This window comes from Pseudophryne corroboree, chromosome 8 (genome assembly GCF_028390025.1).
Source record: "Pseudophryne corroboree isolate aPseCor3 chromosome 8, aPseCor3.hap2, whole genome shotgun sequence".
Lineage (NCBI taxonomy): Eukaryota > Metazoa > Chordata > Amphibia > Anura > Myobatrachidae > Pseudophryne > Pseudophryne corroboree.
Genome location: NC_086451.1, coordinates 406210358 through 406229513, shown reverse-complemented (window position 1 = coordinate 406229513; position 19156 = coordinate 406210358). Strand labels below are relative to the sequence as shown.

At 48.8% G+C, this 19156-nt stretch overlaps 1 protein-coding gene across 1 annotated transcript; it reads left to right on the top strand.

Annotated features, from left to right (window-relative positions):
* Nucleotides 1-1975: 1975 nt before the first annotated feature.
* LOC134949891 (cytochrome P450 2G1-like) lies at nucleotides 1976-8290 on the top strand. The gene is made up of 8 exons (XM_063938587.1): nucleotides 1976-2149; nucleotides 2707-2830; nucleotides 2986-3146; nucleotides 4219-4395; nucleotides 5995-6136; nucleotides 6694-6878; nucleotides 7364-7505; nucleotides 8106-8290. The coding sequence occupies exons 1-8, from the start codon at nucleotides 1976-1978 to the stop codon at nucleotides 8288-8290; spliced, it is 1290 nt and encodes a 429-aa protein (XP_063794657.1).
* The last annotated feature ends 10866 nt before the right edge of the window (nucleotides 8291-19156 follow it).

Sequence of the window (19156 nt, the reverse complement as noted above, 5' to 3'; positions counted from 1 at the left end):
GTAGCATCCATTTGTAATCCACGTACTTGAATAAAATAAAAAAACGGACACCCGAGCCACGCACTGAAAGGGGACCCATGTTTGCACATGGGTCCCCTTTCCCCGACTGCCAGAAACCCACTCTGACTTCTGTCTAAGTGGGTTTCTTCAGCCAATCAGGGAGCGCCACGTTGTAGCACCCTCCTGATCGGCTGTGTGCTCCTGTACTGACTGACAGGCGGCACACGGCAGTGTTACAATGTAGCGCCTATGCGCTCCATTGTAACCAGTGGTGGGAACTTTCTGCTCAGCGGTGAGGTCACTTTCGGTCAACCGCAGGGCAGAAAGTTCCCACCATTGGTTACAATGGAGCGCATAGGCGCTACATTGTAACACTGCCACGTGCTGCCTGTCAGTCAGTACAGGAGCACACAGCCGATCAGGAGGGTGCTACAACGTGGCGCTCCCTGATTGGCTGAAGAAACCCACTTAGACAGAAGTCAGAGTGGGTTTCTGGCAGTCGGGGAATGGGGACCCATGTGCAAACATGGGTCCCCTTTCAGTGCGTGGCTCGGGTGTCCGTTTTTTTATTTTATTCAAGTACGTGGATTACAAATGGATGCTACGAGGAGCCTGGGACCCTGGAGCTGGTGAGTATAATTTATTCAACAGGTACCCCTTGGATTCTACTGGAGAAGAGGACTGACCTGCGTGGGGCCATAGGTAAGTATGTTTGTATGTTTGTGTGGATGTATGTAATAAATCTTTACTTTCAAGGTGTGTGTGTCTTGTCTTTTTTTGGGTATTTTTTTAGTAGTAGTACTACAGGTACCAGCGGGCCCGTTTTTCCGCCGCATGCTGGTACTTGTGGTTCTCCAAGTACCAGCATGCGGGGGAGGCTTGCTGGGCCTTGTAGTACTGCTACTAAAAACAATATCTTTTCATTTTCACAAAAGGTTATCAGCCCCCCATCCGCAGCCAATTGGATGGGGGGGACAGCCTCGGGCTTCACCCCTGGCCCTTGGGTGGCTGGGGGGGGACCCCTTGATTGAAGGGGTCCCCACTCCCCCAGGGTACCCCGGCCAGGGGTGACTAGTTGGATTTTTGATGCCACGGCCGCAGGGCACTATATAAAAGTGACCCCCGGCTGTGGCATTATCTGTCCAGCTAGTGGAGCCCGGTGCTGGTTTTAGAAATACGGGGGACCCCTACTCTTTTTGTCCCCCGTATTTTTGGAACCAGGACCAGGCGCAGAGCCCGATGCTGGTTGCTTAAATATGGGGGAACCCCTGTCATTTTTTCCCCCATATTTCTGCAACCAGGGTCGGCACAAAGAGCCCGAGGCTGGTTATGCTTAGGAGGGGGGACCCCACGCATTTTTTTTCTCCGTTTTACAGTGTTTATTAAAAAAAAAAAAAAAATGAACCCCAGCACGGATCACACAGATCCGGCCGAGATTCATTTTGAAAAAGTCGGCAGTGTTTTGCTAATCACTGCCGTAAAAAAATAAAAAAAAACACGAATGACATCGACATCGGAACAAATGAAAAATCCGAATACGACAGCTTAGTAAATTAGTCGTAATAAATTCAAAAAGTTGCAGTTTTACACTTTCGATGTCATTCGTGATTGAACTTTGACCTTTTTCCGAAAATTACGAATGTTAGTAAATATACCCCAGTGTTTCTACATCTTTGATGATCCCGTCCTAACCCCAATGAGAACACAAAAACATATAGTTTATATTTAGCAATGAAATCACTATTAAGCAAATTCATCCTGACAGTATAAGAATCACTCAGTTTGTCCATTTCAAAATCAATACATTCTTTGGCACATAGTGGAAATATACCTTCCTGTATGATGACAGTGGGTAACACAACCTACAGGTCACACATTTGGGATCACCTGAGGGGGTGGCTCACAGCGTGCATAAAAGGGAAATCCTTGTGTACAGCATCATTATAGGTCTCAGGTCTCCAAACTTAGAGAGAACATGTTGCTGCCTACTGCTGTCATTATTCTTGTCCTGCTTGCTCTGGTCTGCACAGCATGGCTGAAAAAGGCCACCAAGGTGCAATCCCTTCTGCCGCCTGGTCCTTCCCCACTTCCACTCATAGGTAACATTCACCATATAACTCCTGGAAAGTTCCTGGTCTCACTCCAAAAGGTAAGAAAGTGATTTGGGTTAAACCAATGCTAGTAATTCAGGATGCTTTGGGAAATGCAATGTAGGCATGTGCAAAACATGGACATTTGTACAAAGGCTTTAATTATTCTTAATATGTAACTCATTTCTGCTTGGTGTGGGATTCATAGATTATAATGCCAGTGTGCGTAATGGAAAAATGATTAAAAAGTAGTAATTTCTATTTTATATACATATATGTTTAATATAGCTTGGTCCCTACAATACGCATTTTCTGGGTAATGTATCTTAATAAAAATGTGATCTATATTTAGCTGTAATCTAACCCTGTAACCTGTATCAACAAAAGCATTATTTATGTATTATTTTAGAATATGTCCTGTAGCTTTAAAATTTCCAGTACATGTCAACCAGGTTCTGTGTTTTGTAAAATAAATAAAACAAATGCTATTATAATTTTTTGTAAAACGATTAAATAAATACAGTAGTTTAAACCTTGTTCCTTCACATTTTTAATTCCCTTATTAAAACAGAAAAATTTAATAAACTTATACCCTCACTCCTGGTTATCTGTGCAGTTTCAGGAAAAATATGGACCAGTGTTTACTATATACATTGGATCTAAGCCAACAGTGGTGCTTTGCGGATATGATTTACTGAAAGAGACCCTGATAGACCAGAAAGATGCATTCAGTGGGAGGGGTAGGCCCCAGGTCTCATACTGTAGCTCCCTTGTGTTTGTGTCACCCTGCAGTAGGAGGAACAGGCTCCATGTCTTATTGCTCCCTACTGTCTGTATCACTATGTCACCCTGCTGTTACCAGTGTCACTGATATTACTATTTGGTGTCTGTCTAGGGAAGCCGTTTGACCCCACGTTCCTCTTTAGCTGTGCTGTATCCAACATTATCTGCTCTATCGTGTTTGGGAAGCATTATGAGTACAAGGATGAGCGTTTTTTGACCCTGCTGAGAAATATCAATGGAACTCTGCGCTTCATGAACTCTTCATGGGGTCTAGTGAGTATCAACACAACAGAATACCCTACCCAAGTGTTTATCCATTAAATGTATAAGTAAGCTCAGCATATAGGTTTGGGTAACACTTTTCAGGGTTTATATGTTCATTTAATAATATTTCAACTATTCCAAAATGAAAAATATAGATCAATGGTTACTGAATATATAAGATCATTGGGGGCAGGTAATCTGCTTAATATTACAGCAATTGACTTTTGATCATGGAACTCCTTTTCCACTAGTGATGCGGGTCACAGTCGGGAGCCTGACATGGGTGCTACTTGGCTGCAACCCGCATCAGAGCCCCTTTCCCACTGCACTCATCAACCCGGCATATTGTTCAACCTGGAAAGCTACCCGGGCAGGATTTCCGGATCTCTTGATCCGGGTTTTTGCAGAGGGAGCCGTTTCCACTAGCAAAAAACACGGGTAAATGGTTGCCCCCGTGCATTAACCCGTGTTTTTTGAGCTAGTGGAAAAGGGGTATAAGAAACACGGGAGGGAGGGGGTTTCAAAGCTTGGAGAGAGATAATGTGGAGAGCGATAATGGGGTCTATTCATGAAGCAGTGAAAAAAGTGGAGAAGTCACCCAGTGGAGAAGTTGCCAATGGCAACCAGTCAGTGTTGAGGTAACATTGATAAAGTGCATTCTATAACATTATATGAAGCAGCTCTCTTCACTGCTTCATGAATAGACCCTTTGGTACCTGCAAATCAGCTCCTGACTATCATTTTGCAAAACACAGCCTGTAAAGTGGCAAATACGAGCTGATTGGTTGGTACTTTATCTCTCTCTACTTTATTTACAAAGTGTTATACATCTCCCAAAATGTCATATGGATAAATATCAGTTTTGGGTATAATGTATCAAGCTGCCATGGCACCAATCAGTTTATAGCTAACATTTTATAGACTGTATATTGTAGCTAGCTCTATCCTGGCAGGGTAAATATAGTACATATTGTAGTAAGACTGGTGCTAAACATGGCGAAAAGCACCAAAAATGTTGCTTAATATTCTATGACAGTCCATAAACAGAGCAATAATCTGCTATACTGACTTGATATTATAGATTTTTTACTACTTCCATGGGCTTCTGATCAATGTTCCTGGGCCCCACCAGCAAGGTGTGCACTGTCTGACAGATCTTAAATCATTTGTCAAGGAGAGGGTGAAAAGCAGCTTGAAGACCCTGGATGTCCTCTCTCCCCGGCACTTTATTGACTGTTTTCTGATTAAGATGCAGCAGGCAAGTAGCAAGATGTTCTTACAGTATGTTAAATGTTATTTTGTTTGCTGTCTTGGGGGCATATTTACCGATGGTCGATTTCCATCGATTTTATCTATACAAATTGATGGAAATCGATATTGGGTTTTTTTCAGGTGCTAAACACATGCATTTTCTAACAAACAATGTTTGATATTCATTTGGTAAATGTGTATTTTAGCCCCTGAAACACAATATCGATTCAGATAGATTTTCATTGATTAAAAGATCAATAAGACCATTGGAAAATATACCCCTTATCCTTTTCATTAGAGAACATCAGGATATAATATTCAGGGCTGTAACTAGGGGTGTGCGATTGGGCTCTGTGGGCAGCACCATTGCTGCCCAATGGTCTCTGCATTTGGCTAGCAGGGTGCCTAATGGTACCGTGCAGCCAGGATCACTGCAAGCTCCCATCCCCCACCCCCTGGAGTGTCCTCTGGATGCTCTGGGCAATGCTGCACTCACTGGTGCCAGTGACCCTGCCCCCTCCATGACATCATTACCTTGTGTCACCATCTCCTTTATGTCCTGATTGGTCAGGGGGCATGCCTCTGACTGTGCAAGGACTGGGATACCCAGCATCCGGTGCACCATAGATTATTGCACTGCTGCCATGCTAGACGCAGAGTCTCCACTGTAAGCGAATATGCAGCTAGTTCAGTGACAGCCTGCGGCACTCCTATAACAGGCCCATAGGATGAGCATGGATAGCCATTCAGCACCCAGGAATGCCCTATACATTTCACACACCATGCGTCTCACTACTGCGACTCTGTGCATCCATGTGCTGTACCAGATTCTGTACAAATAATGTCAGATAGACTCTGGCAACTCTGGGCAGCATCACATTTCTACACTGTCACCTGTATAAACACCCCATAAATATCCCCTGGTGTTCACAGCTTCACACTACCAGTCTTGTGCATGTATAAGCAGGTATTGTTGGGGATTCTTATGCTGGTCCTACACTGAAGGATTATTATTATTATTATTATTATTATTATTATCATTTATTTATATGGCGCCACAAGGGTTCCGCAGCGCCCAATTACAGAGTACATATGCACATAATCAAAACAGTGACTTACAGTTGAAATCAATTTTTGACAAGTACAGGGTAACTAAGCATAACTACACCAGTAAATGACAGAGATAAGTTCCAGGTGGCCCAAAAACTGTGATTTGGGCAGTTGAGAATTATTAAAGAAGAAAAGGGTGAGCACATGAGGGAAGAGGGCGCTACTCGTGAGAGCTTACATTCTATTGTTCAGATCAGCCAATGAAACAGCAATCTGATCTATTATCGTTCAGTGGATGGACATAAACAATAATCATTCGCAGCCTGAAAACATCTGAAAGACGGGCTGGATCATTTGGTTTGATTATCAAACCTTTCCAATCCTTCTGACCAACATTCAGCCCATTCCACACTGTAGTGTACAGAGTTGCTCTGATTATAAGACCATCGCTCTTCCTCCAAACCACCTTTCGAGTCACCTGCACTAATAGTACTTTCTATGGCTGGCACTGGCATCAGTGATTTGGTGGCTAATATTATGTGTCTTCTTTGCCTAGGATAAGGAGAATCCAGACACAGAGTTCCACATGGAGAATCTTGTGTCATCTACATTAAATTTGTTCACTGCTGGGACAGAGACCGTCAGCACCACACTCCGATATGGCTGCCTCGTTCTACTCAAATACCAAGATATTCAAGGTAATGACAATAATACTGGATTGGATATTATATGGTTACATTTGAAAGCAATGCACTGGGGCCCCGACACACCCATTCATGGGAACCAATTAAAAAAAAACTCCTAACATGTCCATCCTGCGGTCCCACATAGTCTCTCCAAATGCTACCACACAGTGAATGTCTGTCAGCACTCTGACTGGTGGACAGCTCCGGCCATCCGCCAATCAGAATGTTGACTGTCATTTACTGTCTGGCTGCAGGCTTGGACTACCTTGTTGCTCTGATTGTGTGACCACCTCCTGTCCCAGCTTGAAGGTTCCAGTGTGCCTATATGTTTAGATGACTCTGTCTGGGTCTCATCAGAACACTGAAATGAGTTGACTATATCACAAATAAAATGTTGCACTCCTCTAAATATTGCCACCTTATTAATATCCGATTTTGTATTAGTTTCCATGTCCACTCATTAACACTACATCACAACATATGCTTCTGTCAAACAGGGTTATCTTCTACCTCTGTCCAATCACCTATTTCCCGCAAATAGGGTAACTTCCAGTTTCTTCATTGTTTAGGGAAGATCCAGAAGGAGATAGACCAGGTAATAGGTGATAAGTGTCCATCAGCAGAAGACCGATTCAAGATGCCTTATACTGAAGCTGTAATCCATGAGATCCAGAGATTCAGTGATATTGTCCCCACTGGGCTGCCCCACCGCACAACAGAGGAGACCTCAGTCCGAGGCTACGTTATACCCAAGGTAAATAATACTCTGTATTTCTGTGCCTGGCAAGGGTATAATCCATACATGACTATTCTCCACTAAGGTCTGTGAGACTCCCAAAAATAGGATGACTCTCTCCACGTGGTGACTCAGTAGGCCGTCACACTCCACAATGCCGCACATTTGCCCCGTTCCCCCATTGCTGACCTGCCTGCCTACTCCCAGAGCTGACAACTATGATATAATTTTTTACATTATGGTTTTATCACACTGCACTGATCTTATCTAGAATAGTAATGCACTTAGGAAACTGGTACCTCGTGCCTCAGTGATATTTCTAGTTTTTCTCATGAATATTGTACCTGCCTCCATTCTGTGCAGGTAACGGGTAGACTTTAAAACATGAAATCACAACTATAGAAAAATGTTAGAATGAGTTTTAGTAATATATGCGTAAGATTAATATGTATCTCTCATATAAGCAGATGTTGTAATATCCTTCCCTTCCCATTACATATCAGGACATGGATGTGCTCCCCTTGCTGACAACTGTACTGAAGGATCCTAAATACTTTCCCCAGCCGGAGATGTTCTCCCCAGAACGGTTCTTGGATGATCAGGGGGCGCTAAAGAAGGGACTGGCTGTGCTGCCTTTCTCTGCAGGTGCGGTGTCTTTTGTGCTTGTTATGTGTATCATGCACTTAATCAGACTCTGGACTAATTGTCCAACATTACCTCAATGACAAGTTTACCAACAATACTGTTTTCCATCTTGTTCTGGCCAATGGCGCCACTCTGTCCCGCGGTGCAGCAGTAGTGCTGCAGAAATCACTGGGAAAATGGTATGGTACCATTTTCCAATTTTTTCGCACATGCCCACTAGGAAAATCAATGGGAAAATAGCCACCACGCCATTTTCGCGGATATCTGTGCATGTGCTGTTGGCTCTGGGACAGTGCTAGGGTCCCCTAGGGACCTCGCCAAGATTCTACAAATGTTAAACAGCTTTATTTCTACACTACAATTTAGATTTCAGTTTGAACACCCACCACCCAAATCTAAATCTCTCTGCACATGTTACAACTGCAGCTGCACCTGCAGTGCAACATGTTTTTTCCCCCAATTACTTGCTTACTTGCTTTACTTACAAACATGACTCAGGCCCTATGTGCTTACTGGCCACAAGTAGTTTTTATTTAAGAAAAAACCCTACAAAACCTTTTGCTGTGAATGCGCTTACTGTATTAATACCATCCTTTTTAGGGAGGCGGCAGTGCCCAGGAGAAGGTCTGGCCCGCATGGAGCTGTTTCTCTTTCTCACGATTCTCCTTCAGAAGTTCACCCTGACCACACCGGTGTCTCCCGAGGACTTGGACTTAACCCCTGAAACAAGCAGCGCTGGACACTTTCCCCGATACTACAAGATGTCTGCTATACCACGTCATTAGCACTCTGCCACCTCCGCACTTCAACGTTTATTTTAATTTATGATAATAGTTTTATAGCTTTTATACTTTAAGTTTCCGTGACTTTTCTGTGACTTGACTGAAAACAATAAAATATTATTTCTTACAGATATCTGTGTTGTATTTATTATAGGGAAATATTAATTACAGAGCGTGTGGGTTATTATTCTGAGAAGTTATGACACCATGCTGACTAGAATGGAACGTTTCATGCTATCTTACAATACAGCATGTAAACTTATAAAACCGGGTTACTTACTAACATTGCTCACATGCACACATCTTCACTAAAACCATAGCATCGAATCAGCAATAAGCTTCATCTGTCTACCACAAGCCATGCAATGAAAGCTAACGTCTAATTGGTTCATCTAGTTTTAGTGCGTATTTGGTATTTTGAGCAATGCCGTTAAAAATCCCAAAAGGTATTTTGCAAAAGTGAAGGGAGCACCACAAAGTGAAAATAAAGCACACATTGTGGGTACAAAGTGAAAATAAAGCACACATTGTGGGCACAAAGTGAACATAAAGCACACATTGTGGGTACAAAGTGAAAATAAAGCACACAATGTGGGCACAAAGTGAAAATAAAGCACACATTGTGGGCACAAAGTGAACATAAAGCACACATTGTGGGTACAAAGTGAAAATAAAGCACACATTGTGGGCACAAAGTGAACATAAAGCACACATTGTGGGTACAAAGTGAAAATAAAGCACACAATGTGGGCACAAAGGGAAAATAAAGCACACATTGTGGTAAACGTGATATAATGTGTAAAAAAAGTGCTGCTATCTCTCTATTAGCACCAGAAATGATGCTAAATGTGAGGTTACCGTGCTGTTATTTTTGTGTGTGCTATAGAACATCTACATGCATTAGGTCTACTGTCATTAGGTCGACCCCATATGGTCGACAGGCACTAGGTCAACATTGACAAAATGTCGACATATGAAAGGTCGACACTGGAAAAGGGCAACAGGTACAAAATGCTGACAGTGTCAAAAGTTTAATATAACAACACAAAATGGTCCGCCCATTTTGTTTTGCAATTTTGGGATTAGTGTGGATAGTTTCAGCATCAGGGACCACTAATTGTTGAAATGTGTCCCCTCGCTGGCTCGCTTCGCTTACCACGCTTTGTGCACGGTGTCTTGCTTTGCTGCGCTCGCCACAAGGTTACTAAGGGCTATTATTTGTGACACGGATAGTCAAAAATAGTCAAGGAAGGAAAAAGTAAAAATCATTAAAAACAAAACACGTGTCGACCTTTGTGTTGACCATTTTCTTGTCGACCATATGAACCTGTCAGCCTTTTCCAGTGTTGACCTTTTGTCCATATCGATCGTGTGCCTGTTGATCATCTGGGTTAAATATGCAAAAAGAAAACCGCAAGAGAACAGCGCAGAACTCTCTTAGGTGGAAGCAACTCTTAGAATACCTGTCTGCAATTGCACGGATAGAGTATGCGTCATAGAGTAACTCCTAGAAGTAAAACTTAACTTTTAATAACTATAATAAAATAAAAAGGATTCTCGGAATACTAGAGATCACTAATGGTTTTTTTAAAAGGCGAAATATAGACAAACAATACTAAGCACAAATAACATGTATTTTAAAAGACACACAGGTGAGTAGGTAATACAAGTTACTTAGAGTGAAACAGTCTCTGAATTTGTCAACAGATATATGACAATATATTGGCATGGCTACTGGGGTGTTTTGGGGATTCTGCTGCCCCACATCTGCTGGGCATCGAATGCGGGGTGAGAGATCCTTATTAGCACCAGCCAATGGAAATACAGAAGGGGTCGGATTAGAGGTGCGTAACTTCACTTCTGCTTTCGTCTGGTAACTATGTGTCAGTGCAACCGATGAGAGAACTACTGACGCCCCCCTCTTATCCAGTCCAGAAAATAGAGAGCAAAATACTATATTGGCCAGTAGAATTGTGCAGCCGTGTTGCAAAATAAACCGTTTGTTGTATGCATGAACTAGATATGATACAATATTAACAATATCCACAAACTAGAAGTATCTCCTATATTAATGGAAACAGTTCCTCAGGGGGACATTTACTAAGCAGTGATAAGAGCGGAGAAGTGAGCCAGTGGAGAAGTGGCCCCATCAACCAAACAGCAGCTCTGTATCATTTTATAGTATACAAATGATAGATGTTACTTCAGTGCTGATTGGTTGACATGGGCAACTTCTCCACTGGCTCACTTCTCCGCTCTTATCACTGCTTAGTCCCCCTCAGTCTGTTAACCAGATAACCGTTTATGAAATGTATCTCTTATTGTGTATCTAGTCTTGATAATAGCAACACAGAAATAAAAACAGTATCACTTAACAAATGTCAGCCACAACATAGATATAGCTGCCATGAGCCATAAAAAAATACAGTTTTCAAAGACTGATTTACAAAAGTGTAACACTGTTTATGTCTCACTCTCAAGATAGCCTGCTATTCTTAAGAAATGGTTAATAAGCCATCTGTGTGGCTATAGGTAAAATAGCAAAGCTATTATCCATGAAGTAAATCTTAATGGATGGTGCCAGTAAGTCATACATGACCTGTGTGTCGGGCGGACCGCCATGCGCAGGTGGCAAGAACGCAGGGAAGCTCCTTGACGTACGTTTCGCCATGGGGGCATATTCACAAAAAGAAAAGCTCACACCTAGCTTCCGGCGTACAGCATGTTTTATTCCGTCCCGTTTCCGGTCTCAGGTGTCCGGAGATCGGCGTGCACCTTATAGGTACTTTTATTGTATATCCTGTGATCTCGCTTGGATCTCCCATGAAGTCAGGGGTGGGAGGTGCGGGTAGGGGTGCCGATGTCCCGTAGTCTCTGATCGCGATAATGAAATCAATCGTAGCTCTAATGCAGGGAGACGGAGACTGTATAGTATAGTGTGCATTCTAAAGTCTGACACAGGATTGTGTGTCAGTGATGCCATTACCTAAAATATCCCACTTGGTGGACATGGGACTCTTTGTGCCGTTGCTATGGTCTCCTTGGGGTCAGTAATTCATACGTCCCATCCGAATATGTGTATAGGGCACAACTGCGTAATGATACATATCCTGAAACAGTGGCGTAAGTTCGCCCCAGTCGCCCGGAGGCATGATAAAATGTTGGTGCCCCCCTATACATATAGGAATAAATATATATCTCCTATATATTTGCCCAAGTCTGTGACTCTGTGCTGGCCGTAACGCTGGGCGGAGTCACAGGCACAGATCTGGCCAGGAACAGTCCCCTCCCTCTCTCCGCCCAGTCCCCTCCCGATCTCCGCCCAGTCCCCTGTCTCCCTTCTCCCCGTACTGCCCCTGGTGAGTGGTGACACCGCAGCCGCTGACTGTGAGCGGAACTCACATTACCCGCCTCACAGTCTTGCGGCTGCCACTGAGTCAGGGAGACCTGCTGAACAGTGACTCGCCCCCCCCCCCCCTCCCTCCCGCCCGCCCGCGGCAACCACCCACATTTGCCCCCCTCCCGCGGCACTCCCGTCCCCTCCCCCTCCCGCAGCACCAACATCCGCAGCACTCCCGCCCAGAGTCTTCACTTTTCTAACACCCGCTGTGATCGCAAAAGGGGGCGTGGCTTTGCAGAAGGGGGCGTGACTTCACATTCCGACCCCCGTTTTCGGCACGTTGTGGTTCGGGGGACACTGCTGAATCTGCAGTGCTGGCTTCTGCGCTGTGACAGGAGCCGGCACTTTGGTGTCACCCCCAGAGCCGGCCCTAACCAATACGATGCCCTAGGCAAGATTTTGGCTGGTGCCCCCTAGCACCACCGCTAGTTCCGCCTCTGACCCTGCACCCTTTTCCCAGCACCATCACCCCCCACAGTGTGCACATTCGGCGCACAGCCCAAAAAGGTATGTGTTTTTGCTGGCAAGGGGCATGGCCACACAATAGTACCCCCAATTCAAATTATGCCTCACAGTGGTGCAACTTTATTCACAATTTATCATACTATAGTGTCCCTTATTCACATTACATCACGCAGTAGTACCAATTTACCTTATATACAATGTTACATTACTTCTCACAGTAGTGTCCCTCATTCACATAACATCATACTGAATTGCTCCTTATTCACATTACACCACACAATATTGCTCTTTATTCTCATTACACCACACCATATTGCTCTTTATTCACATTACACCACACAGTAGTGCCCTTTCTATACGTTATGCCACACAGTAGAGCACCTAATACACATAATGGCACACATTGGTAATGCATTTATACACATAATACCACACAGTAATGCCCTTTACACATATGACACACATTATTAATGTCCTTATAAACATAGTGCGCATTACACATTATGCCAACCCTTATTAATGCCCTTATACACATAATTTCCCTTACACATATGCCGCACATTGTTAATGCCCTTAAACACATAATGACACACATAATGTCCCTTACACATATGCCGCACATTATTAGTGCACTTGATGCTTTGTATAATTGCAATTTCATCTGTCAACTTGTTTTGGCTGATGACAATAAACTTGAACTTGAACCTTATACACATAATGACACATAGTGCCCCTTACACATATGTTACACATTATTAATGCCCTTATACAAATAATGACACATATAGTTCCTGGCGTGAGTCAACTGACAGCTCTGCTAATGTCGGGTGCCTATTTTTTAATGAAAATGCATCTTATTTGCATTGCTATGTGGCTAGGATGCACAAGCAGCTTCTGCTGATTAAAATTATATGCAGCATGCATATATATTGTGTGCGACTGTGGCTGTATCTGCATACGAAATGCTGCACACAGAATATAGGCATGCCGCATATCATTTTAATCAGCAGAAGCTGCTTGTGCCCCCAGGCATACCAGATGCCCTAGGCAATTGCCTAGTTTGCCTATGCCTAAAGCTGGCCATACATCAGGACAATATCTTTCCAACCAGCCAACTAGTTGGCTGGTTGGAAAGATAATCTGGCAGTGTGTGGGAGCAAACGATTATCATCCGTTTGCTCCCACACGCTGAAAAACGGACAGAAACGGACATCAAACCTGTTTGATTTTCCCAACCAATCGTTCAGGTGTAGGGGAAGCTTTCCCCCCAACTGAACGATAAGTAGGCGGACACTGCCTGCTAGTGTCCGCCTACTGTGCCGGCAGCATGAAAAGCCCCCCCCCCCCATCACCTGTGACAGCGGGCTGTGCAGTGCGGGGTCTGAAAAGGGGGCGGGGCTACGGTGGCACGAGGGGGCGGAGCTACACGGAATAGAGGGGCGGAGCTACACTGGACCAGACAGCTTTGCAGTGACGGCCAGCCAGACTTGGTAAGTGGAGGGTGAGAGGGAAGTGAGTGTGTGTGTGTGTGTGTGTGTGTGTTTGTATATATATGTGTGTGTTTGTATATATGTGTGTGTGTGTGTGTGTGTGTGTGTGTTTGTATATATGTGTGTGTGTGTGTGTATATATGTGAAGTGTGTGTATGGTGGAGATGTGTGTGTGTGCAAGGTGGGGTGTGTGTGTGTGTGTGTCTGTATATATGTGTGAATTGTGTGTGTGTGAGGTATGTCTGTGTGTGCGCGCTTTATGGACGCCACTGCTAGGGGGGCCATTACATGCAAGGACGCTACTACTATAGGAGGGGCATTACGTATAAGGACGCTACTACTATAGGGGGGGCATTACGTATAAGGACGCTACTATTGCTGGGGGGGGGGGCATTACATATAACGATACTACTGCTGGGGGGGCATTATGTATAAGGACGCTACTAATACTGGGGGGGCATTACCTATAACAATGCTACTACTACTGGGGGGCATTATGTATAAGAACGCTACTACTACATGGGGGCATTACATATAACGATGCTACTACTACTGGGGGGGCATTATGTATAAGAACGCTACTACTACAGGGGGGCATTACATATAACGATGCTACTACTACTGGGGGGGCATTATGTATAAGGAGGCTACTAATACTGGGGGGGCATTACATATAAGGACGCTACTACTGGGGGGGCATTATGTATAAGGACTCTTACTACTGGGGGGCATTATGTATAAGGACTCTTACTACTGGGGGGCATTATGTATAAGGACGGTGCTACTACTACTGGGAGGGCATTACATGTAAGGATGCTACTACTACTGGGGAGGCATTATGTATAAGGGCGGTACTACTACTGGGGGAACATTACGTATAAGGATGCTACTACTACAGGGGTGGCATTACGTATAAGGACGCTGGATCAGATGAGTATAATTATCTTTTATTTTCAGGTACCCGTGGATTCTACTTGGAGAAGAGGACCGACTGCTTCGTGTCAACATAGGTAAGTATGTGTGTGTCGACATGTGTGAAATAAAGTTTTACTGTCACGGTGTGTGTCTCCTGTTTTTATTTGGGTATTTTTTTTCCTTTAGAACTGCAGGTACCAGCGGGCCCGTTTTTCTCCCGCATGCTGGTACTTGTGGTTCTCCAAGTACCAGCTTGCGGGGGAGGCTTGCTGGGACTTGTAGTACTACTGGAAAAAACAATATTCTTTAAATTTTCTCAAGGCTATCAGCCCCCCATCCGCAGCCTTTGGATGGGGGGAACAGCCTCGGGCTTCACCCCTGGCCCTTGGGTGGCTGGGGGGGGGACCCCTTGATTGAAGTGGTGCTGGGGGGGACCCCTTGATTGAAGTGGTCCCCACTCCCCCAGGGTACCCCGGCCAGGGGTGACTAGTTGGATATTTAATGCCATGGCCGCAGGGCACTGTATAAAAGTGACCCCCGGCTGTGGCATTATCTGTCCAGCTAGTGGAGCCTGATGCTGGTGTAAAAAATATGGGGGACCCCTACTCTTTTTGTCCCCCGTATTTTTTGCACCAGCACCAGGCGCAGAGCCCGGTGCTGGTTTTAAAAATACGGGGGATCCCCTGTCCGTTTTCCCCCCGGATTTTTAGAACCAGGACCGGCTCGAAGAGCCCGAGGCTGGTTATGCGTTGGAGGGGGGACCCCACGCAAATTTTTTTCGGGTTTTTCCCATTCCATTTAAAAAAAAAATATATATATATAATAATAATCTTTTTAAAAATATATAAATAATACTTGTGCCTCCAAAAAAGAGGGCACCAGGCAAGCTGTACATTTTACTACATTGGGAGTGCCGAATATCTACATCTTATATATATATATATATATATATATATATTTGCCTTGGCAGCCCAACCATGCTGGTATCCATAGTTCAGTATAAAAATAAGTAAATCTAATAAATGTATGGTGGTGAAAGAAAAGCCCAGTTTCACTGAAAAAAAGACACTTCTGCATGTTTTGAAATTAAAAAACAAAACAAAACTGAAGAACTGTAGGCAGGCACTGTCCGCCTACTTCGGTGACATCACAAGTTGGACAGAAGTTGGAAGGTTGGTTGGTCTGATGAAAAGTTGGTTAGATGTGTGGAGCACTGGTAAAAAGTTGGTGAGATGTGTGGGGCACTGTTTTAGTTGAACAGACAAGTTGGATGGTTGGAAGTTTGGAGTGTTGGAGAAAAGTTGGTCTGATGTATGGCTAGCATAAGGCCGGCTCTGGTCACCCCTCAGAGGGTAACACCCGGGTGCGGGCCGCACTCCCCGCACCCACGTTGTGGCGCCACTGCTCCTGCCCCCTCCCCCACCCGTAGCACAAACACCCACCGTCTCCACCCACCACCCGCGGCACTCCCGTCCCCTCCCCCACCCAGAGCACAAACACCCACGCAACCCACCCGCGGAACTCCCGCCCCCTCCCCCACCCGTAGCACCAACACCCGCGGTAACCAACCGCATTCGCCCCCCACCCGCTGCACTCCCACCCTCTCCCCCACCCGCAGCACCAACACCCGCGCCACCTACCCGCAGCACCCACCGCATCCACCCACCACCCGTGGCACTCCCCCCCTCCCCCACCCACTGCACCAACACGCGCACCACCCGCGGCACTCCCGTCCCCTCCCCCACCCAGAGCACAAACACCCGCGCCACCCACCCGCGGAACTCCCGCCCCCTCCCCCAACCCGTAGCACCAACACCCGCGGCAACCAACCGCATTCGCACCCCACCCGCGGCACTCCCACCCTCTCCCCCACCCGCAGCACCAACACCCACAGCACCCACCGCATCCACCCACCACCCGTGGCACTCCCCCCCTCCCCCACCCGCAGCACCAATACCCGCGGCACCCACCGCATCCACCCACCACCCGTGGCACTCCCCCCCCTCCCCCACCCGCTGCACCAACACCCACACCACCCGCGGCACTCCCGTCACCTCCCCCACCCAGAGCACAAACACCCGCGCCACCCACCCGCAGAACTCCCGCCCCCTCCCCCACCCGTAGCACCAACACCCGCGGTAACCAACCGCATTCGCCCCCCACCCGCTGCACTCCCACCCTCTCCCCCACCCGCAGCACCAACACCCGCGCCACCTACCCGCAGCACCCACCGCATCCACCCACCACCCGTGGCACTCCACCCCCTCCCCCACCCGCAGCACCAACACCCGCGGCACCCACTGCATCCACCCACCACCCGTGGCACTCCCCCCCTCCCCCACCCGCTGCACCAACACGCGCACCACCCGCGGCACTCCCGTCCCCTCCCCCACCCAGAGCACAAACACCCGCGCCACCCACCCGCGGAACTACCGCCCACTCCCCCAACCCGTAGCACCAACACCCGTGGCAACCAACCGCATTCGCCCCCCACCCGCGGCACTCCCACCCTCTCCCCCACCAGCAGCACCAACACCCGCGGCACCCACCGCATCCACCCACCACCCGTGGCACTCCCCACCTCCCCAACCCGCAGCACCAACACCCGCGGCACCCACCGCATCCACCCACCACCCGTGGCACTCCCCCCCCTCCCCCACCCACTGCACCAACACCCGCGGCACTCCCGTCCCCTCCCACACCCAGAGCACAAACACCCGCGCCACCCACCCGCAGAACTCCCACCCCCTCCCCCAACCCGTAGCACCAACACCCGCAGCAACCAACCGCATTCGCCCCCCACCTGTGGCACTCCCACCCTCTCCCCCACCCGCAGCACCAACACCCGCAGCACCCACCGCATCCACCCACCACCCGTGGCACTCCCCCCCCTCCCCCACCCGCAGCACCAACACCCGCACCACCCGCGGCACTCCCGTCCCCTCCCCCACCCAGAGCACAAACACCCGCGCCACCCACCCACGGAACTCTCGCCCCCTCCCCCAACCCGTAGCACCAACACCCGCGGCAACCAACCGCATTCGCCCCCCACCCGCGGCACTCCCACCCTCTCCCCCACCCGCAGCACCAACACCCGCGGCACCCACCGCATCCACCCACCACCCGTGGCACTCCCCCACCCACAGCACCAACATCCGCACCACCCGTGGCACTCTGCCCCCTCCCACACCCACAGCACCAACACCCACTGCCCCCAGCGGCACCCAACGCATCCCCCACATCCGCTCCCACCCGCGGCACTCCCACCCGTAGCTCCCACACCTGCAGCACCCCCCGCCCCTCCCCCACCCGCTGCAACCCTGCCCCTCCCCAATACCCACCCGCAGCACCAATACCCGCGCCACCTACCCGCGGCACCCACCGCATCCACCCACCACCCGTAGCACTCCACCCCCTCCCCCACCCGCAGCACCAACACCCGCACCACCTGTGGCACTCTGCCCCCTCCCCCACCCACAGCACCAACACCCGCTGCCACCCCCTGCGGCACCCAACGCACCCCCCACATCCGCTCCCACCCGCGGCACTCCCGCCCCCACCCGTAGCTCCCACACCTGCAGCACCCCTCCCCCATACCCACCTCTCCCCCCCGCTGCACCCTTCACCCAACCCGCACCACCACCGCATCTGCCCCTCCTGCACCCCCCCCCACCAGCACCCCCCCCAACCCCCGGAACCCCAGCAGCTGCCTCCCACCACCCAACTGCACTACCACTGCTCCAGCCCCCACCCATGGCACCACGCCCCCACCCCCAGCACCCCCCCTCCCCCATCCACGGCACTCCCACACCAGCTTCTCCCACACCCACATCACCCCTGCTCCCAACCCCCCACCCATGGCACCCCCGCCCCTCTCCTACGCACAGCACCCCTGCTCCCGCACCCCCACCCCTCCCTGTAGCACCCGCCCCTGCAACCGTGGCACCCTCAAACCCACCACACCGGCAAACCGCCCCCTCCCCCACCCGTGGCACCCCCCTACTCCACCCCCATACCCACCTCTCCCCTTGCTACACCCCTGCATTCTCCACTCCACCCGCACCACCACCGCATCTGCCCCTCCTGCACCCACCCCTCTCCCATCCGCCACACCCCTGCTCCTGCACCCCCTCCCCCACCCACGCCACACCCCCAACCCTCAGAACTCCCGCAGCCACCTTCCACCCCCCATCCGCACCACCACTGCCCCCCCACACCTGTCCCCCACCAATGGCACAACACCCCCACGCCCAGAAACCCCCCCTCCCCTACCCACGGCACTCCCACACCAGCTTCTCCCACAGCCCTCCCAAACCCACGTCACCCCTGCTCCCAACTCCCCACCCATGGCACCCTGACCCTCCACTACGCACAGCACCCCTGCTCCCGCACCCCCACCCCTCCCCTACCTGCAGCACCACCCCCACCCGCCCCTGCAACCATAGCACCCTCACACCCACCCACCCCCAACCGCACCAACCCAGCTAACTGCCCCCTCCCCCACCCGCGGCAAAGCCGTGCAGAGGTTAACGGGGCGAAGCCCCTAACGACGGTGTGAAGAGCGCCCGTAGGGCGCGATGAATCGCCTAGTATATATAT